Source organism: Empidonax traillii, unplaced genomic scaffold (genome assembly GCF_003031625.1).
Source record: "Empidonax traillii isolate 1590-97213 ecotype Southwest subspecies unplaced genomic scaffold, ASM303162v1 scaffold20:size5563877, whole genome shotgun sequence".
Lineage (NCBI taxonomy): Eukaryota > Metazoa > Chordata > Aves > Passeriformes > Tyrannidae > Empidonax > Empidonax traillii.
Window position 1 is genome coordinate 2,260,839 of NW_020955213.1, and position 26,400 is coordinate 2,287,238.

Here is a 26,400-nt window from a genome sequence, read left to right on the forward strand (position 1 = left end):
GCAGTGCAAGGGGCAGGTCTATATTTACCCCTTCGAATAATGACAGCAGACAGGAGTTCACAGCATCTGCTTCCTCGACCTGGCTTAAAGAGCTCAGCACAGCCAACCAGAAAAAATCCAGAGGGATACCTTGCTGTGGCATCTGGCAGACCAGGACTGGCGGGTGTCAGATTTTTCACCCATCAGTGAATTACAGGCACAAGCTGATGCACTAGGGCCCAGGGGCTGCGTGCTGGAGCCCTGCCCCTGGAACAGCTCCAGCGGTGTGATGGCACAGGGGCTCCCTGTCCCTGGTTGTGCCCACACAGCTCTCAAGGAACAGTGGGGCTCATTTTACATGTCTGTCCCAGCAGGAGCTTAGCACCATCCACCAGCTCATTCACTGGCACGATTCCAATGGGACCGGTGACCTTTCCCTTCACAAGAGAGCCAGGCCCTGCTCAACAGTGGGGAAAGACTGTCTTGCCTAGGCTGGGGCTCTGCCTGGAGGGACAGAGACATCTGTCCCAGGCTCCCACAGGGCTGCACAGTGCCGTCCAAGCAGGCAAAGCACCAGTTCTCCCTCTCCTCTCCTGAGCATGGCCGAAAGCCACTCACCGGCTGCGCTAATAAACGGGCACAGCAGGAAACAAAGAGGTCTGGCAGCTGCCCTGGTCTGTGCCGAGTTGGCCGGGGCTGGCACATGCCTGCTGGGCCTGCAGGCAGGGCTGGCTCGATGCTGGTCTTGCCCACAGCCAGCCCACGGCAGGAGGGCACTCGGGCAGCTGTGCTCACAGCTGGACCTCCTGGCCAGGCCGGAGCCCTGGGGCAAGAGTTGCCTTCCTGAAGCTCAGGAGTTGGTATGGAATGCAGGGATTTAACATGGCCTGGGCAATTGTAGGGCACCAGCAGCTCCCCGGGGGGCACACACACACACCTGTCACAGCAGTTGTGCTGCTGCTCAGCCCAGCGCTGGCACAGAGTGGAGGATGAAACTGAGATTTGCCTCCTCCATCACTGGCACAGAGTGGGGGAAACTGATCAGGAGGGGACCAGTGCCAGCCCCTCTGTCCAGTGGGACACAGGCAGTGAGCTCAGGGCTCCTCTAGTTAATTCAAGGTGAATAACTGCTGTGTTCTCTGGAGGTGATGTGTTCTTTGCCATTAATTGATCTGGGCATTTGTAACTTGTCTCTTGCACTGTTGTCAGTGTACACTTTCCCTTTTCTCCTGGGAGAAGCTGGTCATTAGGCTCTTATCCAATTAAAGTGTGGTGTGCTGGTTTTTTTTTTTGTTTGTTTGTTTGTTTTTGTTTTTGTTTTTTTTTTAAGCAGAGATAGGATTAGTTTCTTCTAACTTGATGAAATATGCTCGAAATAATTATATGATTTGTACTTAGCACCTTTCAGCCCAGGGCATTAAAGTGATTTACAAGCAATTATGAAGCCTGCTGGGAAGATGCTTTTATCCCCATTTTACAGATAGGATGTGGAAAACAGAGGTTAAGGGCCTGTCCTGGCTCCTTGGCCAGAGACGCAGGGAGATTGCAGGGGATTGCTGCCTCCATGGGACAGGGCAAGGGCAGCAACAGGCATCACCACCGGAGCGGAGGTCTCAGAGCACCGGGAAATAAAACACTGGGCCGGTGCCCGTGGCCGGTGGGCTGTCTGGGACTGCCCGGGACTGTCACCCACACCGCAGGGAGGAGGGAGATGGGGAGGAGGGGGTAACAGAGAGGTGCCAGGGAGGTGTTTGGTGAAGGACGGAGTGTCCCAGAGCAACAGGGCTGGAGAGGGGTGGGAGCTGCTGAAGGTAAAGGGGCTGGAGAAAGATGAGGAGAGCCAACACCAGCGAGGCGGGGAGCCCCTCTGGCCGGGCTGCCGGTGAGTGCGGCGGGACCACCCGGAGCCGGGGCAGGACCTCCGTCCCCTCCGCAGACGGGGCAGCAGCTCCGTCCCTCCCTCCCTCCCCAGCTCCCCCCGGGGCACTGTCACTCCGCTGTTTCCAGCGGGACGGCCCCGGGCAGTCACTTGGGAAGGACGTGCCCGTTCCCGAGCGCTCCCCGCGGGCCCGGGGGTGCAGCGGGCGGTTCAGTTCAGTTCGGGGCGGTTCTGCCCTGCTCGGTTCGGTTCCGCCCGGTTCCGTGCCGGCGCCGCCGCTCGGTTCCCGCCCCGCTGCGCAGGCGCGGCCGGTGCCGGGGCTGTGGCGGCCGCCGTGGCCCCGCGGCTGCGGCGGGAGCGGCGGTACCGGCACCATGCGGCAGTCCCTGACTCAGCAGCGCCCTGGCGGCGTGGCCCTGCCCGACTCCGTGGGTGAGTGTGCCGGGCCGGGGGGACCCCGTGCGGGGCCGGGGGGCGCGGGGCCGTGCGGGGCGGTGGGTGCGCGGGAACCCCGCGGGGCCGCAGCGACGGGGCCGCTCCCCCGCCGGGCGCGGGTCCGGCCGCGGCGCTCGGTCCGGTCCGTGTGTCCCCGCAACCCTCGCGGCCGCTGCGGCGGGACCCCCGCGGGCAGGGTCGCTGCCCGGCCCCGCGGCGGCGGCAGTGGCATCATCATCATCCTTTGGAGCGGCCGCTGACGGGGCCGGGGCCGCTCGTCCCTGAGTGCGGACTGAATCCCCCCCACCCGCGCTCCGCCCGAGCGGGGCAGGAGCCCCGCAGCCCCCGCAGCCCCCGCCCCTGCACTGCTGGGCCCGCAGTCGGGGGGCGGTGGGGTCACTGACCCCCACGCTGACGCGGTTTTAGCAGAAAAAAAATGGAACAAAAGGAGGGAGGCTGGGGAGAGGGAGGCTCGGTGCCATCTGCCCCCCCATTCTCCCGGGGGTAAAAGTTGAAGCTGGCTTTCTTCCTTGGGCTACTTTGCGTTTATTCCTCGCTTTCTGGCTTTCCACTCCCCCACCCAAAGAACAAGATGGAGAAGTCGGTGCTGTTTCTGTGCCATCTTGTCTGTTTTCTTCTAATAATCAGGAAAAAACAGAAGTAAATCAAGGGCAGTACAAAGATATGCATTATTGCAAACTTTTAAAGTAATCTGCAAAAACCTGCTACGACCTTGTGTTTAGAGTGGGCTTATATATGGCAAGGATAATAAGAGGATGTTTCTGATGCTTAAAATAAAAATGGTCTTTCTAAGACCAGTCCACATTTGGAGTGCCATTTTAGCAAAAGCAATACCCAGACTATGCATGGCAGTAGTTTCTTTACATCTCCCTCCCACAGTTAAGCAGTGTTTCAGACTGCCTTGTATACTCACACTGTGGTAAGCACTGCAAGTTTTGAGGTATCTAATTGGAATAAATCACAGAGAAAAGGCTAATGCTATCTCTTAAAAGCTGAGATAGCAAAGCTCTTGTAGCTCCACTCTACAGAGCTGTACCAAGCTCAGGAGCAAAGAGAAGAATGATCTGATGGGGAATATTTTCAGCAAAAATTAACATTGAGGGAGATGATTTTGCCAGGGCAGCCCTTCAGCAGCTGTCAGCAGAGATACTGAGTCCATGTATACTGAAGCAGCTGTGGGCATCCTTACAGAAGTACAAAACCATTTTCTCTCCGCACACGTAGCAAAACATGTTTTCTGAGAAAGAAAAAATGTAATTAGTGTCCCAGTGCAGAGCTAAAGTGGAGGTAATCACATTATCTCTTCAGTTTCACATCTCTCTTCGATATCAAGTTAAAGGATTATAGTTGGTTTTGTCAGAACTTGGAATAAAAGCTTTTTTTTTTTTTTTATTTAATCTTATGAGGACTATTGAAAAGCTTTCAGAAATTTTCCAGCTGGAAACCTTTTGTTTCTCTTCTCTATTGCATTTTGATGTGTGCCACTCCTGACCTGGGAAACAATGTGGAAATGAAGAGTGGAAAAAGTGGTGCCAAAACAAGTTTGGAATCCATAAACGGTGTTTCAGGCTGCTTCTTTTTGGGCGTTTTTCTGCAGAAATGCTGTTGAAAAATACCCTGGTTTTGAGACAAATGGGCACATTTTGCAGGTGTTTTCGTGGTAACTTCTTGCAGCACCTGTGATGGCAGTGCAGGAGCGCTGGTTTGTGCCCGCGGCCCCCACTCGGCCGTGCTCTGCAGGGTGGTTTTGCAGGGCACACAAACATCTGCACACCCACACGGCCCAACCGTGCAGGGTTTGAGCTGTGCAAGGAACATATGGCTGGGTTTGTTTACCCTCTGCTCATTTGCCAGCCAGACTGTAGCAGTAAACAGAAGTTTGGTAATCATGTGGAAGCAAGACGGGTTCGTTCTTTCTCTCCTTCCAGAGAAGGAGGTATTACCTACTTCTATGTAAGAAGCAGCAGTTTCTCTCCAGGTTCTAAAGTTTCATTCAGCTAAGTTTTGGTCCCAGTGCTATGGAATTTAAAGAAGTTTATGGGACACTTGCTTTTAAATGGCTTCATTGGAACTGCAGTGTGGCACAAGTGATAGAATTTGGGAGGCAATACCTACAGAAAGGCTTGATATCTTGATGAATTTTGAATGATTTAGAAGACTAGATTTTATATTATTAACTTACTTGGCAGATTGAGTAGATTAAAAAGAATAACCCCAAATACAACCAGCAGCAAACAGTTGGGCACCTTTATCTGCAGGCTGTAAAAGCATGGCATGAAAAGCTAAGGGTCACTGAACCAGCCTGCATCTTAAGGTTCTTTAGAAGTTATTTAATTTTTTTTTTTTATTGTTTGAAATTAGTAACTGTGTAGCTGTTCATTCCAGCTAAGGACTAACTAATTGTCAGGCTGCTTGCTCTTAGAACCAGTGATGTCCCACTGATGTAGTCAGAGCTGTGCTCTGGGACATGAGCAGAAGGTTTGCAGGTGAAGAGCTTTCCTTCCAGAGACACTGGTCAGTCAGAAAGGATGGTGTTTTTTTTACAAACCTCTCTTGCTCTTTCATCGAGAGGAGCCTGCTTGAGCAGGGAGGTTGGACTAGATGACCTCCATTGGTCCTTTTGAACCTTACCCATTCAGTGATCTCCCTGCGTTGGGCTTTTAAGCCCCAAGTTTAGGACTTGTCTGTGATTTCAAGCTCATCTGATGGATGTGGGTGAAATGATCCAGCCCCATGCCAGTGGCAGCCGTGCCAGTCCAGAGCATGGAGAGGGAGCGCTCCTGCCAGCAGCACGGCTGGTGAATCAGGATGGAGCGGGTGTGGAGGAGCAGTGGGGAGCTGCTGCCCTTTTCCGCGTGGAGAGCTGTCCCTGTGGAGGAAGGGAGATAATTTGTACCAGTGTGTCCATATGGCTGCACTGGTGTAGCTGTTGGGGTGAAAAGATCTCTCTATCTGCTCTGCAGATATGTACAACCCTATGGAAGGGCACCTGGGGTGTACATCTCTGAGACAGAAGCTGTCCAGCAAGGCCTGGTGTGCTCCTCTTTCTGGAGAATTTGGACAAGGAGGTTGTGTTTGGCTTGTTTGCACCTTTCTGCAGGTGTTTTATATAGCCATGTCCAGGCTGTCAGGGAGCCCCTGAACACCTCAGATGGGGATTCCCAAGATGGTTTGCTTTAGGGAATACACTCAGCAATGATGAAAGCAGCTCCTTGCCCTTGGGACACGTTCCCTGCCCTTCTCTGAAACACCCTGAGAAGTGCTGGGAGCATGCATGTGGCTTGGGAGCCTCTGGAGTGGGAAATACCTTTACCTGCTCCCTGGGCATGTTGGAGAGCCCCAGGCTGTGGGAATGGGATTCAGGATGGCCCCAACAGCCCTCAGGGAGTGCGGCAGGGGGCTGTTACAGTCCATTGTCCTACCAGCCACTCTTGCAGGACATGTCTACATAATATATGAAATATGGTCAAAAGGATTGTCCCACAGAGTGACATGAAGATGGCAGAGCACATACTGAGCAAACACACCTAAAGATGTTGCTGAGTGTAATGTCGCAGCCAGCTTTCCTCTTGGCTGGTGGAATCACTCTTTTATATTTTTGTTCATTTGGGAGACCTATAAATATATAAAAGGAAAAAAAACTCATCATCAGGCAGCTGTAGATGAGTTTTACTAATCCACAAGTTCATTATTCAAGCATGTAAAAATAGCTGGTCCTTACTGAAAGTAGGGGATGATACTACAGGAGAGGGAGAAGTGGCTGTTACTGGTGATGTCTCATTTGCATGGAAAATTGTGGATGCCTTATGATTACAGCCAAGATTGCCCCCCTCAAAACAAGCAGCATACAGTGTGGTTATTTAGCTTGATAGAAGCAGACAGATTAGAAAATATATAAGTGCCTAATGGGAATATTCCTCATTAGCTCAATTGCCCCAGGCCAGAGGGGCTGGGAGACTCTGATGTATCTAAATGAGCTTTGCAGAGTTACAGTTCTTAAGGCTCTCTTCATCTACGTCAGAGCAGTGATAAGTAAATGTGGATTCAGATGCCCTAGTAACGCTTGATAAAGCATGTTAGTGAAGGTGAAAAGTGACAGCCAAGCCCAAAAATATTCTCAAGTTAGAAGAAAGGAAATTCACCATGATGTGGATGGCGGTGGGAGGAGAAATTTGTGGTGTTGTGACTGTCCCCAGATGGAATCAGCAAATTCTGTTGTGTGTGTGTGTTTTTAGGGTCGTTCAATAGAAGAAAAAGAAATTCCCTCTACGTAACTGTGACTCTCCTCATTGTGTCAGTATTAATTCTAACGGTGGGCCTAGCTGCTACAACAAGAACCCAAAATGTGACTGTTGGAGGTTATTACCCAGGGGTTATTGTAAGTATAGAACTCCTAGGTAGGTCTAGAAAACTTATTGCCTGCAAAGTCCCTTGTAATGCTGCAAATGTTAAAAAGGGTGATCTTGTCCTGAATATTTTGCTCAGTTACTTCATTGCCATTTGATTTATTTGTTTTATTATTATTTTGCACCTGCTGCTCATTCTCATGCAAAAATCCCATCCAAGTGGCAGCTTCTGCTGGGCTTAAGGTAATAACATGCTTTTGAGCTAATGGTATGACAGGTAAAAAGGTTTTATGTCAGTGGAAGGAACTGTAGAACTTCTTTGTTTGCACAGATCACATCGAGCCCAGGCAGAAGGAAGGCAAAGAAGGACCATAGGTGCCAAGAACAGTTGCGAGACCAGGTCTTGGAATACTGTTCATGTGACTTGTGGTGATAAAGTTCACTTGCCAAAGTGTTTAATGACTTGGAGTCCCTGGATGAGGAGCTTGGCAGTTTGTCAGGGGAGCATGTACATCAAAGGCTCGAGCACATCCATTTCTTCTTTTTTTTTTTGTTATCAACAGCTGAAAATGGGAAAGGACAATCCTGTAGCTTCAAATGGCTTAATTTAGAGAAGACCACTGGTGTCCAGCCTTCCTGCTATGAGATGTATATCCTCCTGCAGAAGCATAAGGGGCAAGTACATTATGCCTCTCCTGGCACGAGCAAAGGTCTAATCCAAACTGGAAAGCAAGTCCTGGTCTGTTCCTGTGCATGTCTGAGATATGCTCAGAAAGAAGCACTGAACTGCAGTCAAAAGGGATGTCTTAGCATACTGAGTGTAGCTAGTAGCCCCAGCTAGAGATTTCTGGTGTAACAGCTGTGGAGAGCTGCACTTCTGATTTGGAGGCTTGAAACCAAACTAGGTTCCAAGATAACTAGGTGGAGGCTTGTTCTTGCCTTGTTGCTGTTTGATTTATTTGCCACACGTTGCAGATCTCAGGGAGCTTTATACTTCTCTTGACCGAGTTCTTCTGTGACTGAAGAAAGTCCCTTTACAGCCCTTAGTGTGGAACATTGTTACAGATTATGTTGGGCCTCTTCAGTTTAGGTTTTCTGGTTTCTCACAGTAACTCCTGCATTTAGGTCTGATCTTTTTTAATGAGAAGTATAGAAGGAAGCTGTTGAGAAGCATTTCAAACGCTCCACACTTAGCCTACACCCTGTCAGCCTGAGCTGAACCTCGTGCTTCAAAGCAGGTCCTGCAGACTGATGCAGATGGGTTGAGTCTGTTGCTCACGTCCCCTTGACATCTCCCGTGCTATTTATAGACTGGGAACGTCAGCATCACTAACGCTTTTTTAGGAGTTAGTCTACTCAAGGAATTAATGAATTCCTGGACTTGGGAAGGGCATTGAGTTACTTTATTCAGAGGCACCCTGGCAATTTGTGTTTGTCACCAAATTCCCCCTCTCGGTTCATTAATCCGCTGTATGGTAATGTGTGATGACCTCACCTGTCTTCCCGCACAGGAAAACATTCCAGTGTGCTGCTGGATGCTTCAGCAGGTGCTTAAAATAGCCAATGTTTCATAACAAGCTGGGATTTCTCCCTTTACTGGGAAAAAGGGCTTGCTGCGGTGCACAAGTACTCGGTGAGTTGTCCCCAGGCAGGTGACTTCCACAGCCCTGAAGAAGTTGCTCCTTGCAGCTCTTGTCATCCAGAACCTCACACTGGTGTTAGGCCTGCGTGCATTTCCCTCAGGGGTTCTGTGCTCTGTTAGTCATACCCTGAGTACCCTGCCTTGGTAGGTAAGTTAAGGAAAACACAGCCAGAAGTCTCATCGCTGCCACGCCTCATGCACCGTTTTTTGCTCCTTCAACTTGTGTTCCTTGGGCAAACACCTCTTGTGGAGGAGGGAACATGGAAAGAGGTGACTGTCTGATGCAGGGGATTGTCTTCCCAGGCCTCTTCTTCCAAGGAAGAGTGGAACCGGCCACTGGAGACCATCCACACAAGTGGGAATTTGTTTGCTTGGGTTTTTTGAGGGTTTGAGGTTAGTTTTTTCCCCAAACAACTCAGTTCCTCATTGGTACAACTGGAGAAGCTGAAGCAGAGGGTGCAGTGACATGTCCTATAGACAGGCTGCCTTCACCCTCCTCTGTGACCACCCAACCTTCACGACTACATCAGTGAACACCCTGGCTGTGTCTCTGTGGGAAATGTCCTCACCTGTGCCTGGATGACTGAGCTGGGATAGGGAAGCCTGGAATATAACAGTGATGCTCAGCAGACAAGAACAATGATCAGGTGCAGAGGGCAAGCACCCTTGTGAAGTGAGACTGTGAGATATGTGTGTTATCTCCAAGTTACAACAGCTTCCAGAATCTGTGTAAATGACTGACCTTTCTTACATTTTCACTGGCAAACCTCTTCTATAGTGGTTCCTTGCCAGGGATGTTGGCTAAAGTGCATTCATTTTGTGTCCTGTCCTCCTTTCAGACAGACATCCCAAGGCATCATATCCATCAGCAAATAAATGATGCAGTTGATGCAGATTCCTAAGATCTCTTTGTCCCATCCACAGAAGAATGAGTAGTTTTTCTATTAATGCGAGTTCCTGTTAATGAGAATCCACTGATTTATTTGGTCTTCACCTGTTGGATGTACAGACTTGCTGTAATTTCTTCTTTTTGAATTATATTATCTGAAGTATTTCGGCTTTTGATTTGAAGCTGCTCTGAAAGACCACGTGGATATCTCTCTTACAGATAAAGCTCAAAGGGCACAAAACATTTTTTTGAGCATTTGCCTTAGGTGTGTGTTGCCTGATCAGCTGCTCTGCTTTAATCCCTGCTGTTTGAGCCAGCTGCCCTCCCTGCCCATGGCACTGCACCGAAGGATACTGGACTTGAGCAGGGCAGAGGAAGATTTAAGCCCAGCTTTTTATCACATTTGTGTCTGCTAATCTCTGTACGTGCCTCTGCCTGTTAGCATTGGGTTTATTAACCCTTTGTTTTCTATTCCTGCATCTTAAAATATCGATTCCAGGTTCTGCATCCTGGGGAGTAGGACAGTTATTGGGTATTCTCACCCAGATCTTCACCATCCCTTGGTCTGTTGTCTGGATTTGCACCTGCTTAATATGACAGATCCAACCGTAGGACTTTTCCGGCATTTCTCATTTTGCCGACCCATGGAAGTGGAGATGGATATGCTCTAGACCAACCAAAGACCTTTCTGGGCGTGACAGAAGCACTTCTGCATCTCCCCTCACAGTCTGTGGTTCCTCCTTGAAGTCCCTGATCTTGGCCTGGCTGAGGTGTGCTCTGTCCTGGAAACTTCTACTTAATGTAGCTAAGTAGCTTAAGGCTGTGGAGAAAGGAGGTGGAAAATCACGCTCCTGGATGACTGCATTGAGCTGAAATAAGTGTTGTCACTTATGGCAGCAAAAAAAAGATGCTTTTGCTGCAGTAGCTTGTTCTGTTGGCTGGGTTGGCGTGAGCTCTCCTAGTAGAAGACCCTGGTGAATTCATCCTCACCCCTGGAAATGAGGGAGGAGTAGGAGAAGGCAGAAAGCTGCTAAATCTTCCAAAGTGTAAATCTCCCTTGTTTCATAGTTCACATCAAGAAAGTCTCTGAGTTAAAAACTGAGGTGATTGCTCACTGGCTCGGTGAGGCTACAGAAGCCTGGTCCTGCAGATGTTAGTGCCGTGGTCCTGCAAGGTTTGCATCTGGAGACTCCTGAGTGCTGCTAGGGTTGTTCCAAGACAGCAGTGCATATCCTCATCCACTCGCCATTGCTCAGCATCACTGGGGAGGGAATGGAATTCAGAACTCATCCTTTTGATTTCTACACACGCTTTTAGTGCCATAGGTGGGACACACCTGATAGTTCCTGCTAGTGAGACTCCACTGGTTTCTTGCTAAGGAAGAGTGCTCACACATCCACAGTATGTTCTTTTGCTGCTTCTGGATTTAAATGTGTTCTGTCTGTATACAAAATATGTTGGGTATCATCCTGATCTAAATGCTAACAATACGTTGTTTTGCAGCTTGGTTTTGGGTCGTTTCTTGGAATAATCGGATCAAACTTGATAGAAAACAAAAGGCAAATGGTAAGTTCCTTATAGAAACTTCTCTAAAAAAAATGACAGTAACTCAAGTATTGTATGTAAAGAGTATTATTGGTTCTCTTAACTCTTCCAGGGTAGTATTGCATACCTCTTGAGAACTCAAGATGGTTTCTGGCAGCCCAGGAGAACAAGGCTGTTAACTCTGCTATTTTTAAATTAAAAAAAAAAGCTCAAGGAAGTACAAAGTGACTATACACAGTCTCACTGAACTTGGTGGAATTTTTTTAAAGAGCTTGAAATCGAGCATTTGGAGTTTTCAGGATAGTCAGTGCTTCACAGACTCATGCCCAGGGCTTTTTCTTTTGAGCTGTCACAGTATGTGGTACATAATATGGTAAATAAGACAAAAATAATATACTTATTTTAAATCTTTTAAAATAAGTACTTAGAAGCCCAGAACTCTGAAAAAATTGCTTTTGGCCACCTTCTATTCTAAGCAAAGGTTAGAGCAGAAGATCAAGCAGCCAGTCTGGAGGTGAAATCCCATAGAGAGCCCAGCAGAAAGTCCTTCTTGAGGACAGGAGTGCTCAGAGCTGTCTGCTCTACAAGTGTCTACAGCATAAGACACTTGAGATATCATCATGACAAAAAGCATGAAGACTGATGTAACTGAGGAGCAGCCGATCTCTCCAGCTCTGCTGATTAACACACCTGTTGCTGGTTCCTATTTCCAAACACCTCTTCCAATAAGAAGTGAACATGCAGATAGCACAAACCAGGGGAGACAGTCACAACTGAGCTTGTGCTGGAGTGGGAGGGGGTGTCTGTGCAGTGGGGATGGAGCTGGCCCAGATTACCCCTCTTGGCAAGCACAGGACACTTGGCTTGCCATGGGACACTTGTGGACTTGTCTGGGTCTCTGATGGCATCTTGCAGATGCTGCTTCACAAACCCCACGTCTTGATGCCCCTGCCTAGAGGTAGAGGCTGTAGTGCTTGGAGATGTCAGCGACAGGGCTTAGGGTAGGGGGAAGGCTTTTTTGAGACTTTAGCAAAAGGTGTGGGTAAAGAAAGATCAGTAGAAGTTGGTACTTGATACTGTCCTGGCAGGCTGTCGAGCTCAATCTTTCCAAACCTGTTTCCTCTGCTTGCCCACACGTGGCTGGCCAGAGGTGGCATGTGGGGAGGTGCAGTCCAGCTCCTGGAGCACCCTGTACGCAGATCTGTCTCCTGCCTGGGCTGGGCTCTCCCAGGAGAGCAGCTGCACTCCCCCTCCCCAGCGGTTTCCCCATGCTCTGGCAGCAAGATCTTTCCAGCTTTCCTTGTATGAGGCTGCAGAGAGCTGAGGGAGGTGGTGCTGTCCCTGCAGCCAGTCCCTCTGCTGCTTCTGCAGGGATGGAGCTGCCTCTGGGAGTGGGCTCAGATTAGCAGGGTGTGCTGCCGTCCAAGGCTAAGGCATGGTGGCCAAGCTGCAGGGGGAAATGGGAGAAATTCCTGCCTGTCCACATCCAGAAGCTGGGCTGTCCTGCCTTAGCCTTTGCTTTGCAAATAGCGGGCTCCCTGCAGAGCCAGAGGGAGAGGGTGAGGCAGACCCTGCAGGAGAGGACATCTGCCTTTCCCACAGTCAGACAGGGTGCAGGGGAGGTGAGTTTCCCAGTGGATATTTTTTGTTGTTTTCACCCTGGCTCTGCAAGAGCAACACGTCCTGTTCTTTCTGTCCTAGCGGGGTTTCAGCCTCTTGCTCATCGTGTATTAGCAGCGTGTCGGTGTCTGGTTGAGCAATGACCATGTTGTGCCAGTCCTGGACCCTTCACAGGAGTGGCCACGAGTGACAGCATGGCTCTGACTTGACTGTTTGGTTATTCTGAAGAGCCCTGGGTAGCCTGTGTTTGTTCTTTTCATCCGTCTATCATTTTGTGTCCCAAAAAGCACACACGACCCAGCTTTGCAGGGATTGCGTCACTGCTGCCTCGGCTGGCAGCGAGCGAGCGTGTCTCTGCTCTGACCGCAGAGAGGACATGCAGCAGCTGTCACTTATTGTCCCTGTGCTTTAGTCACACCTCCTCCTTGCCCAGGGGCAGCTTTGTCCATTACATGTTTCCATAATGCCACTGGCAGCGCAGGATTTATTTTATCATCTCCTGTGAACTCCCCCAGTGTCCTAGTTTGCTAAACGACAGTCTGGGTCTGGCTTGTTACGCAGCTGATGGCAGGAAAAGCTAAAAGCAGTTTCTGCAGCTGTGTTCTCGTGTGTGTTTCTGTCCGTAAGGGGAGTGAGGAGTGTGAGGAGTCGAGTGAGCCAGTGTGGCTTATGGGGAGAGCTAAGCTGAAGCAGCTCTCACTCCTCCCTTCTCTCCAGCCTGCTGTCAGCAATAGACCTCTGTGTTTTAACTGTCATGCCATGCATCTGCAATTCCCACTTGCCAAAGAAAGGGAGAGCTCTCATCCCCCCAGGGAGGCCCAGCTGCCCACCCTGCAGGCGGCTCTGGCCCAGCCCAGCTGCCCGCTCAGCAGTTTTCAGCTCAGGAGTCAGCGGTTTACGTGCCTTTATGACAGTCATCCATGCCAGGGGAAAGGGAGAACCAGCAGCTCCACAGCCCTGGAGTGGCTGTACCGTCACCCAAAGGGATCCTCAGCCCAGGACACTCCTGCTTTGTGGTTCCTGCCCTGTCCAAACCCAGTTTGTCTTTTCTTGTCTGAATGCTACTTAGTGTGGCTGACTTCATCAAGAGTTAGATGAGCGAAGATCAATCAAGAACATCACTCAGCTCTTGAGAGGGACTTCTGCTTGCTACAGTAACAGTATTAAGCCCAAATCAAAAATCTTAGTGGCAAGTGGAAAACTGAGATTTTAAAAAAATAATTTGTATATTTCTATTTGCTGTTTGATTTTTCTTTATCATAAATTCTCAGTGTTTGGTTTTCAGGCTTTTCTTTCTCCAGCTGGGAGAGAGGAAACTGTGTAAATAAAGTGAGCAAACCCATTTCTAGCATTAGATCCTTATCTCCTGGTAGGGCTGTTATGAAAGTATCATCATTAACCTTGTATTTATTTTGAACAACCATATTAGCAGCTCCTATCTGCAAGCAGGCATGACCGACAAATACCCTAATTGTATATATTTAGTGTTTGGCTCACTTCCCATCTCCAAGGCTCATGCTATTTAGGGAAAATATCCTCTTTCATGTAAGTATGAAAAAAAAAAGGACAGTACAGAGGAAAACCAAACTTGCTACAAAATAACCTAAGCCATAAGCCCCATTCTTCCACTGAGACTGTGAGAAGCTGCACTCTCTCCCCTTGTGTAATTTCACTGGTTTGGTTGTGAAACAAGGTAATGTGATAATGTGGATAATGTGAGTTGAGATCCAGATGTGGAGATGCTGGGGCTAAATGGGGAGGAAATGCAGGTGTTTGCAGCTGAGAGAAACAAGGTCCCAGTGTAGGATCTGATCTTGGAAAACTTGTCACCTGCTGCCACCTGCAAGTAGTTGGTGGCACAGCATCTAATATTCCAGTAGCAGCCTAGTGGCCGTGACATGTTCATGTAGTCACTGGGATCATTTCACAGTCTGCTCCATCTGCTGCTGCAGGTCTTATATCTGTGTCTTGAATACTTGCCTCATCTAGAAAACCATTTTATTTTCTCTCATTTTGAAGCTAAGTGAAGTCAGCAGTTGTACAGGGACCATTTCCACATCCCCAAGCGAGCCCTCCTACATCCCCACTTGTTGCTCAGGCTGCCCTGGTCTGCACAGGGATGCTGCTGGAGGAAGGCCTGTTTTCACTTAGGGAGATCTAGGTAAAACCGGTGTGGTAAACCTAAGAATCCTGAGGTACGTTAAAAATACACGTAGGATCCTTCTGGATTGTGTTAGGGAAGAGTTAAGGACAGCAGCAGCCAGAAGAGGAGGTGTATCCCCAGCCCAAGTTTAGCCTTTTGGAGTCATGGAAGAACCTGCATTTCTATCTCAGGTCCCCAGAGAAGCCGTCTGGCACAGAGCCGCCACTCCTGCCGCTTTGCCAGAGCAGACACACATCCCACTGCCTTCAGTGAGACCGGGCTGTGCAGCCCAGGCAAACATTTGGGTCATTGATTGCCTGAGGGCTTATTGACTGTAGTTTGAGTATCCTTGTGGAGAGGGCACAAATCACTTGGTTGTGGAGAGGCAGATGATACTTTGCTTTGTTTTCCTTTCTCAGCTGGTTGCATCGATCGTCTTCATCAGCTTTGGTGTCATTGCTGCGTTCTGCTGTGCCATAGTAGACGGTGTCTTTGCTGCCAGACACATAGTAAGTGCCTCCAGGAAAACGCAGGTCCTGCAACAATTAATGAGAAATTGTTATGAGTCAGCATGAAGAACCCTCAGAAACATGTCAGGCAGCTCTAGGATGTGTCTGAGGGGACGAGGAATAAATCCTTCAGTTCAGTATGGCCACCATCACCCAAACGAGCCCAGTTAAAGCCCCTGCTCCTCCTGTGCTGGCCGTAACAAATACACCCCTCTGAGAGCCAGGGTCAAACATCACCCAGGGCTCAGGGAGCTGGGGTGGGGGGTGCCATGGCTAGGGTGGTACAAAACATTCTCTGAGTTTCCCCAGCCCCTTCAGGTGGTTTCTTTGTTTTGCTGCAGTACTAATCCTGGTGCCTTTCCTCCGGCAGGACCTGAGGCCGCTGTACGCGGGGCGATGCCAGTACTACTCCAAGAGCACCACCCCGCCTGAGGTGAGAGCACGTTTGGCTGTGCTGTCTCTGAAGGGGCAGCTTCCTTGTGCAGGTGGAGGAACCTGCTGCCAGGAAGCTGCTCCAGTGTCCTGCAGGTCTGAAAAGTGAGGAGGGGGTGGGAGGCTGGGCCTGGGGTGGGAGGACTCAAGGAGGTGAATTCCTCCATGCTTGGTACTGCCTCATTAGTGAAGGAGCAGGTGGAGAGGAGGGGATGTGGGATAGGAAAACACACCTGTTTCTCTAGATCTTCAGCTCTGCGTTCTTTACAGGAGTGGGGTGGTGGCTTAAGAGTTCAGACAGCAGTAATTTCTGTGGGTATGAGCAACATGTACCAGCCTGTGCACCTCTGCTATTGTATTCTCCAAAGAGAAGCCTGTCAGAGCTCCCAAGTTCCCAACTAGTTTTAAATAACCACTGTATTTTGAATTAGAATGCCTGCTTGAGGTGCAAAGTTAAGTACTACCCAGCAGCATTGGTGGGGTCCACTCTCTTTTCAGGCCAAAGCCTGTCCATGTGAGCTTGGGTGTTACCACCCGCGGGCAGACAGTGACCATTTTGGTCAGTTATGCACCAGTATGGAGTTCTTGCTCTCAGTTTGTGTCGTGCTGTTGACAGCTCTTTGCTCTGAGTTGCTGTGTGGTGAGCTGTGTTAGTTCAGCAACACCTTGGCTTCGTGTAAGAGTTGCAAACCCCCCTTCCTGTGCAGGCGTGGGCTTGTCTGTGAGTTACCCACAGTGAAAGGAAACTGCTCTGTTCTAGCCTAGTACGTCTTTATTCCAGTAACTGTGGACTTTGCAGGAGCAAGATAAGGAAAGAAAAATCTGCCTGGGGCTAATCTGGAGATCAGTGCAAAATCTACATGTAGAACAAGCCAAATAGCAGCAGGAACTGTTTGAGGATTGTGTCCTAATGTGCTTTATGTATTTTTCTCTGTATTCACACAGGCGATCTGCCACCCACAACGCCGTGCCCCCTGCACACCAAAAATAAAAACCAATACCTGCTTCTGCTGTGACCTGTACAACTGTGGGAAGTAAGCCAAAAAATGCCATTCCTGGCCGTGGGAAGGGCAAGCAGGTGTCTGATTGCAGGTGTCTGTCTGGCAGGCCAGGACAGTATCGGTTAATGACAGTTGCTGTGGGGAGGGATCTTAAGCTGTGGTTACCAGCCACAGGGAGTCCCAGACAAAAGCTAACCAAATAAAGGGGTGTGTGAACCAAAGCCATCCCAGCTATGGGTGAGAATGCTCTGGGCCAGCCCAGCTGGAAAAATGAAGAGGACAGGAGTTTCCATGACTTTAGTGCTTGGTGTCCTCCCTAGTTATCCCCCCTAATGAGTGTCCCTTGTCCTAATACCTTCCTCCTCTGTTGGCACTGCTTGTTCCCTGGGTCTTATTTTGTTTTAGATGATTATCAGTGTAAAAACTGGGACACTGTTCTTCCTCTCCTTGTGACCGTTTCATTCCGCACCCTGCCAACAGGGAGGAGAGTTCACAGGCTGGGGTTCATAAACCTCTCTGCCCGTATCCAAATATCGTTCGTGGTCACAGGGGGTTGGAAGGTGAATCAGCACTGTGCAGTGATGAGTCAGGAGGTGGTTACCAATCCAGAGCCACTGCAGAGTGATCACACCAGCTAGATCAGGCTACTGTGCCTAAGCCAGCGTCATTTACAGCATGTGCTGTTTATATCATGTGGAGTGCCTAATGTGTGTCAGCAAGCAATTAATAAATTGATTTTTTTAGTGCTGGTTCTTGCCTGGGGCTGTTCCAGGCTTAGCGTTTCTCACAGTACTTAGCTGAGCTGGCCCCCACTTAAATCATTGACTGAGGCGGAGGAAGGTGAAAAGCTGTTGTTGGGAAAGGGTGGGTGGTTCTCTGTGCTGGGAAACCTGATTCCTGGTCTTTGTAGGACTTTGTGTCTGTGAAGGCCATTGCAGATGGGTGAAGCTCACACCTTCCTTTGGCAACTTACAGAACATGATCCCTTTGTACTGGCTGAAGAGAGCGATTCACAGAGAAGTATTTGGAATAGAAAAGCTCGAAACTTTGCTGTATTTGTCTTTCTTTTGGTTTTGGGTTTTTTTGTCCCCAGGCAGGCTGGTTGGGGTCCTGCCTCTGACTCATTTTCCCCTCTCTGATACAAGATACCAGTTGTTACCATCTTAATCTTGCTTAGCACCACAAAAATATCCTTCGCTGAGGAAGTGCTGGTTCTTTTGGGATCTCATTAAGAATGGCATGGACATTCAAGGCTGGTTAGTGCACATGGAAAATGTGGGAAAAGTGATGGCAATGTCGCATCCTTCCTGACGTCCAGCTGTGGCAGCGCAGGACGAGCCCCTTCCCACGCATAAGTACGTGTTGTGCTTCTCTGAGCAATGCAGAATGTTCTGGTCGGTGCTCCAAGGCTGGCTGAGAGCTCTGCACTCTGACACATCTCCATAGGAACGAGCCCTTGCCAGCAGCACACACAGGTTGTATTGTTGGAGGCGGTCACGGTGTGTGCTCAGGTCACACCGAGGTCGTGCCAGCACATGGGCAGGTCTGTGTGTCCTGGGGTTATGCTCTGCCTCAATCCCCATCTCCTCCTTGCAGTGTCTCCTGCAGTGGCCTGCCACAATGGAATATGGAAAAAATAAAGGAGAAGAAGTCAAAGTTGAGTAATGAGGGCAGGAGCGTGGCTCTTGTTAAAGGGGGCAGGCCCTGAAGGCCTTGCAGAGTCCGCTGGGGACCTGAGCCTGGATCTCCTGCTTCTTGACCTTCAGTGTGAGCCTGTTCTTCCCCATTTCCTCAAAGCCCTTGTGCAGTTTGAGCCTAACCCTGTATGTGAGCTGGGAGATAAGTCATTCATAAGCTCTTAATGTTGCCTGTCATTGATAAATATGTTTTCTGAAGGGGAATTTGCTGCAGTCCACTACATCTGGTAAGTTATGCTGAAGGCCAGCCTGTCTCCTGCCCTGCAGGCAGAGAGAAGTCATTCCTGAAGAATCCCTGTAAGGTAAAACATATACAGGTATTCTTCCCGAGAATGCCAAGGCAGTGGAAGGATTAAAAAAGGGGTTTATTTCAGATGCAAGGACCATTTCTTAATGATGCAGCACACGGGCACCCAGGGGAAAAGGGCAATGCCCCGCCTTCTCCAGGGATTTTTGTATCTTCTCTCTCCTTCCCCACCCTCTCTGGCCCGAGGAGGCCTTGTACACTGTAAATGTTATCTCCCTGCATTCCAGGGAGATAGCTCGCTCACAGCTTCTCCCTGCAACTTTCTCTGAAATGCAGAAGGAAGGAAAAAAAATATCTAACCCATTTGAGAAGGCATTTTGCAGCCTTCCTAAGTGAAATCAAGGTCTAGCTTTCCGTCACAAGTTCTTCCAAAATTGTACCTATTCCTACAATCCCACTACAAGACTCCAGCCCACATGTTGTAGGAGCTGCTTTTCCTTTTCCAGAATAATGACCTGACTGGATTTCACCAAGTTTTCTCCATCTCTTTTCTGCATGTGGTAAAGCCTAAAAATGCAGGCAGAAAGACCTCTCCCTGCCAGGGTGCCAGAGACTGGTTCATCCTTGGGAAGCCTGTAGGACTCCTGTGGAGATTTCTGATGATAGAAATAACCGGCAGATTGAGACTCAAGGATATTTGGGTATCTGCAGGCCTTGTTTGTTTCAGAGCAGATCAGTCTTCTGCTGTCATTGTGCAGGGAGGTCTTGGATGGCACAAGCACGGGATCTAACAGGCTTTGTCCCCACTCCCTCAGTAGTAAGGTCCAGGCTGTCACTGAATGCAGAATGCATTTTACTGTCCAGCAGAAGTACTTGGGTTTTATGATGCGTGGTGCAGTTTTTTATCGTTGTTGTTTTCTTCCCTAATTTAGCAGAGTAGAGATTTCTGGAGGCTACTATGAATACATTGATGTCAGCAGCTGCCAGGACATCATCCACCTTTACCACCTGCTCTGGTCAGCAACAATTCTGAACATAGTGGGGCTATTCCTGGGGATCATTACAGCAGCAATCCTTGGAGGCTTTAAAGATATGGTAAGAGGGTATCAATTTCTCTGTATATTAAGGCAAAAAAATTCAGGCAAATTGCCTTTTAAAAATAATAATGAGAACAGCTATTAGTATTTCCATGCAAATTATCTATGCATCACTGCAGTCAGGATGAAAAGGAGGGCAGGAAATAACTGTTAGGGGAGAGTGGAAGTGATTCACTTCTCTGATCTCGAGTCATCACCTGAGCACAGTTAGAAAAGATGAACAGAATTAGGAGGTTGTATTTTCAAAAGGAACCTTCTCAGAGGTGTTGGCAATACCAGGATGAATGAAAATAAGCTCTTTCTTAAAAATTGATCTTCCTTTTCATAGCATTCTCGTTCTACAAGGAAATGTGTGGTGGTTGCTCATGAATTGTTGATTTTATAGCAGTTGTAGGGTTCTGAGCTTTACAGGTTGTTTAAGCAGCTGTGTTAGGCTGAAACTCTCCATCTGGTTTCTTCATGGTGTGGAATCTGGGAGGGTGAACTGGGGATCAAAATCAAGCGTCAGATAATGGAGAAAATGCTGTTCTGACAACATGAGCTTTGAAATACCCTCACTTAACAAGGCTGCCTTCCATATAGTTTTGTTCTGAACAGCACAAATCAGTGGGGAGAACTGATCGTTCAGCAGATACACTTGGGGTTTTTTCAGTCACTTTTGACTCATTTGGAATAATACAAAATGAGACACACAGAAAAGAGCATTTCTTGTCCTGGCTATACATTTTTCTTACAAAGAAATCTTGGGCCCTGCACTAAGGGTGCCTTACTGCAGAACTCGGAACTCTTTTCAGACTCACCAATATCTTCCCAAATAAAACAGGAGACACATTCCCAGCTGTGCACTGTAGCCCTTTGAGATTTGGTCCACATCAGAGAGCCTCTAAACCTCTGCAAAAAAAAAGCTGCATAGAAGTGCCTATGAACAGCAGTACAAGAGGATTTGAAATCTCTCAAAATGCAGTGAATAACAGAGTAATCAGAATTAATGGATCATTTCTCCTGCTTGTGAAGATGCAAATCTGTTTTGTTTGAGTACTGCTGTGCACTGGGCTATTACCAGCTTGTTCTGTGGAATCTGAGAGGAAGCAATGAGTGGCTGAGGAATGAAATGACCTCGGGGCTTAGCTGCTGCCCTGAGAGGGAACTGGATTGCCAGTTGCTAATTCAAGAGAATCGAGATCTAAAGACACACAGTGCTCCTCTAAACCATTTCTGCTTTCATTCAGCTGTCAGCTTTCCATGACTTGCTTAGCAGCCTGAAATTCTCTTCTTTTTAACAGACTCCTTCCCTCCCTACGCTGAACTGTACGGTTGAAAATGCACACCCTTCGGTGACCTACTACTCGAGGCCACAAGTGACGTCTTACAACACCTACTACCACAGCACTCCTCACCTGCCTCCCTACTCTGCCTATGACTTTCAGGTGGGGAATGTTACAGGATGTTTTCTTGTTTAGCAGCAAGGTTAAATCCAGCCAGCCCTGCAGGACTCCGGAGACCTGCCTTCCCATCATTCACACAGTTTAATTTTCTTGTTCCTGCAGAAAATATCAAATCTTTCCTACTAGGTTGGAAAGACTTAAGTCCTTGGTAGTGCTCTCTCTTACTAAGGTTACAGTGTTTTCCTGGAAGCTGCCTTTGAAGTGAGGGCAACAGAACCTGCTGCCTGCCTGCCTTCCCCACCTCTCACTACATCACACATCATGCATTTTCTTTGCAACCATCAGGGCTGAAGACTTTTATTTATTAACAAGAGGTTAAGGTCTTAGACATCAACTAAGAGGTGTGCTCTGTGATAGCCACCGTCTCCCTCATCAGAGCCATGCATAAGAGTTAACACAAATCTAAACCTTCCTGGTTTTACTGCTGGTGCCACTAGACAACACTGCTGTCAGGGCTTCCTAGATGAACATTTATATCACAATTTCTAGGATTTATTTATACAGATTTGTGATGCATTTTTGAGATTAATGAAACCTGGAACAGTCACTGGCATTGTATCACTTACAAAAATGCCAACCTCAGTGCATACCAAACCAAGCTCGTCTGCAAAGTCCTCTTCTCAGCTTCTCAGCAGTTCTAAGTGCTGTCAGACTCAGGGTTTGTCTGTACAGCAGCCCCAGTACCTGCAGAGAGCTCAGCATGGGTGGATTTTCCTACTTTTTATCTGGAAGTACTGCTGGGCTCTGCTAACACTTAGAGCTCAGCTGGATGGATCAAAGTCTCTGGGTCTCAATGCTGTGAGCACAGGTGTTGGCTTAGGAGTCAGCACAAAAGCTGGGCATAAAGTCAGGTAATCTAAATTTAATATAGTCAAGTCTCTCTTTCAGATGCAATTCCAAGTCTGTGCCTTGTGTTTCCTCCATGGAACTTGGGGGGCCTGCGTGAGAGCCTTAGCTGAGCCTCTGGCTGTGGAGACTCTCTTGCCTTGAACCCTGCTCTGCTCCAAGCAGTGACTGTACCACCCTGACACCTTCTCCCCTGCCATCCTGCAGAGAGCAAGCCCAGCCTTGCCTCTCAAATCCTTTTCAGAGGATACACTCCCTCTGGTGCAAGAGTGCTTCCCACTCATGCCACACATCTTTCACGGGAAAAAAACGACACTGCTCCAGAATTTCTGAGGAAGCCTGTGCCCCTGCAGGAGCCTTTCACACACGACTCTGAAATGGCAGACCCAGGTCTCTGTTTTTTGGGAGAGCTGGTGGGTGTTGCAGCAGCCACCGCTTGTGCCATCGCTAATGACACTCCACAGTCCTCCCGTGGTGAGGAAGGCACCGGGCCTTTGCAGGGGGCTGTGATGGGAACTGGGCAGTAGGAAAAGGTCCCGGGTGGAAGCAGTGCCGGCATCTTATTCCTCGCTGTGTTCTTGGTTGAGGGCAGTTGGGTGAGAAAGTCTGAGAGTTTTGACTTCCACGGCCTGAGCCACGTTTGGCTCTGTCAGGGGAGTGCAGTTGAGCGTTGACCTTCTCTGCCTTTCACCCCATGTTGAAGGAGGAATTAATGCCATCTTCCCATGGGCACTCCCACACCCCTGGCAGCACAGTGCAAATCCTCCTTGCTTTTGAGTCTCTGCCAGGGCCTTAAGCCAGGTACATTTGTGATTTCAGTCCGTGCCGCAGCTGAAGGGTGGTGGAGGGGTGTGTGGTGCCTGGGCTCTGCTCCAGTGTTTGCTGGTGTGTCCAGGCACCACCAAATGCTGTTTGCTCTACAGGTGGCCTGTTCAGGTGGGCCAGGTGGCCAACAGCAGCACAGGGGCACCAGGGCTGTCTGGGGCAAACCCACTGTGTATTACTGGCCAGAAGAGTTGTCATGGTTTGACCTCAACCACTTGGGCCCCACACAAATGCGGGGGGGTGGGAGGAATCAGGGAGAGAATCAAAAGTGAGAAAATTTTGGGGACAGTAAAGCAAAGGCCACATGCACAAGCAAAGCAAAAAGCCATATGGTCTGGGAGATCCTTTGGGTCAGCTGGGATCAGCTGTCCTGGCTCTGTCCCCTCCCAGCTCCTTGTGCCCCCCCAGCCTCCTCTCTGGTGGGGTGGGGTGAGGAGCAGAAAAGGCCTTGGCTCTGGGTAAGCTCTGCCCAGTGATAAGGGAAACATCCCTGAATTATCAACACTGTTTCCCGTGGAAATCCAAACCACAGCCCCCTAGCAGCTGCTATGAAGAAAATTAACTCTTTCACAGCCAAAATCAGCACAGGAACAAGTGGAAGTAACTGAATTTGTTATTTGTATGTACACGTTTTGCAGAGGTGAACCTTGCAGTGGTAATTTTGAACTGCTTGGCAATGAAGTATCGCTTGGCATTAGGAAGTGGTCACATTACAGCCTTCTCCTTGTCTTCCTGCAGCATTCCAGCGTGTTTCCAGCCTCCACTCCTTCTGGCCTCTCCGATGACCCCCAGTCCATGTCTCCCTCTCCCAGCTATATGTGGGCCTCTAACGCACCACCTCGTTACTCGCCACCGTATTTTCCACCTTTTGAAAAGCCACCACCTTACACACCATAAAGAACGTGGGAAAGAAGACAAAAATACTTGCCATCGAAATAATTGTGAACATTTTGTATTTATATTTTACTGTGGGAGGCAGCAGGAGGATAGATACAGAAGAGAATTGCAAACACAAATATTAGATTGGACTGTTCTGTCTTGCGAGACTTATTTCAGAAGCTCAGCAATGGCCTGTGACGCAGGGGACAGACTGGTGATGTTTTAAAGTGTTGGTGAGTAGCAGGTGACCTAAATGTCAGCCTCTTTGGTTCACGTAGTCCTTGATTTTTAATAAAGGGATCCAACACAGCTGACAGATTCTGGTCTGCCCTACTCCATCTTGTGCCAAGCTGAAGTAAGGGTAGCCAGGATCGATAGTTGCCAGAGACCATCAATCTGTTTAAGTTGAGGGCACTTGCAAACAGCGTGACTCGACACTGGTTTTGTTTGGCCTTCAGGCTCCAGTTGCTGGGATTTTGGGCAGGGGGGCACAGGACCTGGCTCACATCACTTGTTGGTTACAGCCTACACACTGGAAAAATCTTGGGGGAACTGCAACAGTGTCTCAAACTTCAACCCTATTGAAAAGAGATAACACCATAGGATAGCCTCCTAGATGGTAGCAAAACAATTCAAACATGGCTTTTTTGAGGGGGGGGATCTTTAATAGGCAAGCTGGTTTTATTTCAGAATGCTTCCTAAAGTGAAATGGAAGGTGAAATGGAGTTGTCTCTGAATTCTGTGTAAGTAAAGCTGAAGTCAAGCTTTTGGGTGGTTGCACTGCCTAAATCACCCTTGTATTCCTATAAAGAGCATTAGGAACTGTCCACAAGCCACTGAAACAGTGCAGTGAAAACATTATTTATTTATTTATTTATTTATTTATTTCCCTTCTGTTTGGTTGGGATTTTTTTTTTTAAGCTTGTACTTTTAACCTTTTTAATGGACTGAATTCAGCTCCCTGAATAAGCACTGTTTAAGTAGCTGTATTATGGGCTGCACATAAGGAATATCCACTACTAGTTCTCTAAGACTTAAGTCTCACACAGTAAAATTCAACACCCTGTAATATAGGATGAAAACCGAGGAATTTGCAATTACTGTTGTGACTTTCATTTAATCTTCAGCTGATGACTATGCTGATTGATCTAGATTAAAGCAGATTTTGCATGCATCCTGCATAACAAAGGAAGGTCAGCTTTGATATGTGACACGCTGACCTGTAAAGTGTGGTTCTACTCCAGGAAGTGATTTCAGAAGACAGCATTCAGATCTGAGCTGCTCAACCTGAGCGTTCTCAACTGCTTACTTCAGGGATACAAATAAGGTAGTGACATTTTACTACTTATTTCCTAAAGATTTATTTTCCTTGGCATCAGTTTGTTGACTCTAATACTCAGTTGCTACCTTTACTTGCAACTGATGCAGACCAAAAGGCACCTTGAAGTTAAATCTGGCTTTCAGGATCGCAAAGTGGAATATATACTAGTGGGGTAGGGAAAAATTTAGTTGGATTTTAAATTGTGGCATCTTTTAATCTATTAAAAAAAACCAACCCTAAAATCAATTAAAATGCTGTCAAAAATGGAAAACAAACACTGAAGTCTCTGATCTCACTTTTGAAAGTACACCCACACTTTATAATGCTATTTTTAATCCTATGCATTTGCAAAGCCTTTCGGCTAGATTCTGTGTTAACCTTATCATTTCCACTGTCAAATACTAATCAGTATGTTAGTACATTAAAGGATAATATTGTTTATCCAGAAGCTAGTGTAGCTTTTCTCCAGTAAGAAGGGGAACTGAACAGCTGGAGAAAGGAATACAACTCATGGGATTTAAAGCAGTAGTGTATGCAAAACATATCCTGGTCACATTTTGTTTTACTATAGATTGTTTAAGTGCAGCTCCTATAAATCTGCATACTGAAAATAAATTTATATACTAGGGCATCCTTCATTTTATATTACATTTTACTGAATTAAATCTTGATAAAGAGATCATGGGCAATTTCAAAACAGACAGTATTTCTCTTGATAAAACTCCCCACAAAACTAGAATCAGAAGGGCACATCAATTTAGTATCAGAAAACATTTTATTGCTCTATCTTTGAGATAACAACAGTCCTGTCCCACTTCTGACAAACACTCTACCATTTGTGCCTGTCAACTAAATAGGGCTAGAAGGACTAGGGGACACCACAGGACAGGACTAAAACTCCTGAGGGGAACATAACTTACTGGCAGAGAAACAGTTGGGAAATTATTGGGTTTGAGTTGAAAAACATTAAACTTAGGAAATATCCAAATTCTCCTTTTTTTTCTAAGGAATACTTAAGCAAAAGTTACATTGCTGCTTTAAATTCACTATAAAAGGACAAGGCCGTTTTCACATTTAAAAAAATTACTGGTGGGATTTTCTATTGAATTACCTGTTTCCTTCTGCTTGAGCAAAACTAAGTGTTTAATGTAACCGCAACATTCTGCACTGTATTCATCATTTCTTATGAGAATGTCAAGATTGTGGCTCATATGTACCCTTTTATTACTTTACCAAAGTTAAATAAAATTGTGTGACTTTTGTAAGCATTTATAAATTGCATTTTTCATTTTAACAACTTTCCTGTCTTACAAGCGTCTTGAATGTTAGTTGAGAAATTCCATTATAATTGCACTGTGAATTAAAAAAAAAAAAAGAAAAACCCAACGAACAAAAAGCCCCCACCTCTATTTGTTATATTGGAAATGTGTTTCTATCAGGATTAGCCAAAGACGCTTTTTAAAATTCTGTTTCTGAATGCCCCAGATGCCCCTACACTTTGTAATACTGCAGTTCTACCCACATAACACGGTGCCCTGACCTCCAGCACTGTAAAGTCATTACTGCCGATTTTTTGCTTTAACACAGAGGTGAAAAATGCAG

General features: G+C 47.7%; 1 protein-coding gene across 3 annotated transcripts; it reads left to right on the top strand.

Moving 5' to 3' along the window:
* The first annotated feature begins 1,821 nt into the window (after positions 1-1,821).
* TMEM255A (transmembrane protein 255A) lies at positions 1,822-26,068 on the top strand. 3 transcript variants are annotated; one of them, XM_027898437.1, is made up of 9 exons: positions 2,189-2,290; positions 6,550-6,692; positions 10,695-10,757; positions 14,919-15,008; positions 15,379-15,441; positions 16,386-16,474; positions 19,318-19,480; positions 20,766-20,909; positions 23,337-26,068. In XM_027898437.1, the coding sequence occupies exons 1-9, from the start codon at positions 2,233-2,235 to the stop codon at positions 23,493-23,495; spliced, it is 972 nt and encodes a 323-aa protein (XP_027754238.1). In that variant the 5' UTR covers positions 2,189-2,232; the 3' UTR covers positions 23,496-26,068. The 3 variants fall into 3 exon arrangements, with proteins under 3 accessions (XP_027754256.1, XP_027754238.1, XP_027754248.1); XM_027898447.1 differs by having other exon boundaries at positions 19,321-19,480; XM_027898455.1 differs by lacking the exons at positions 2,189-2,290; positions 6,550-6,692 and adding an exon at positions 1,822-1,861.
* The last annotated feature ends 332 nt before the right edge of the window (positions 26,069-26,400 follow it).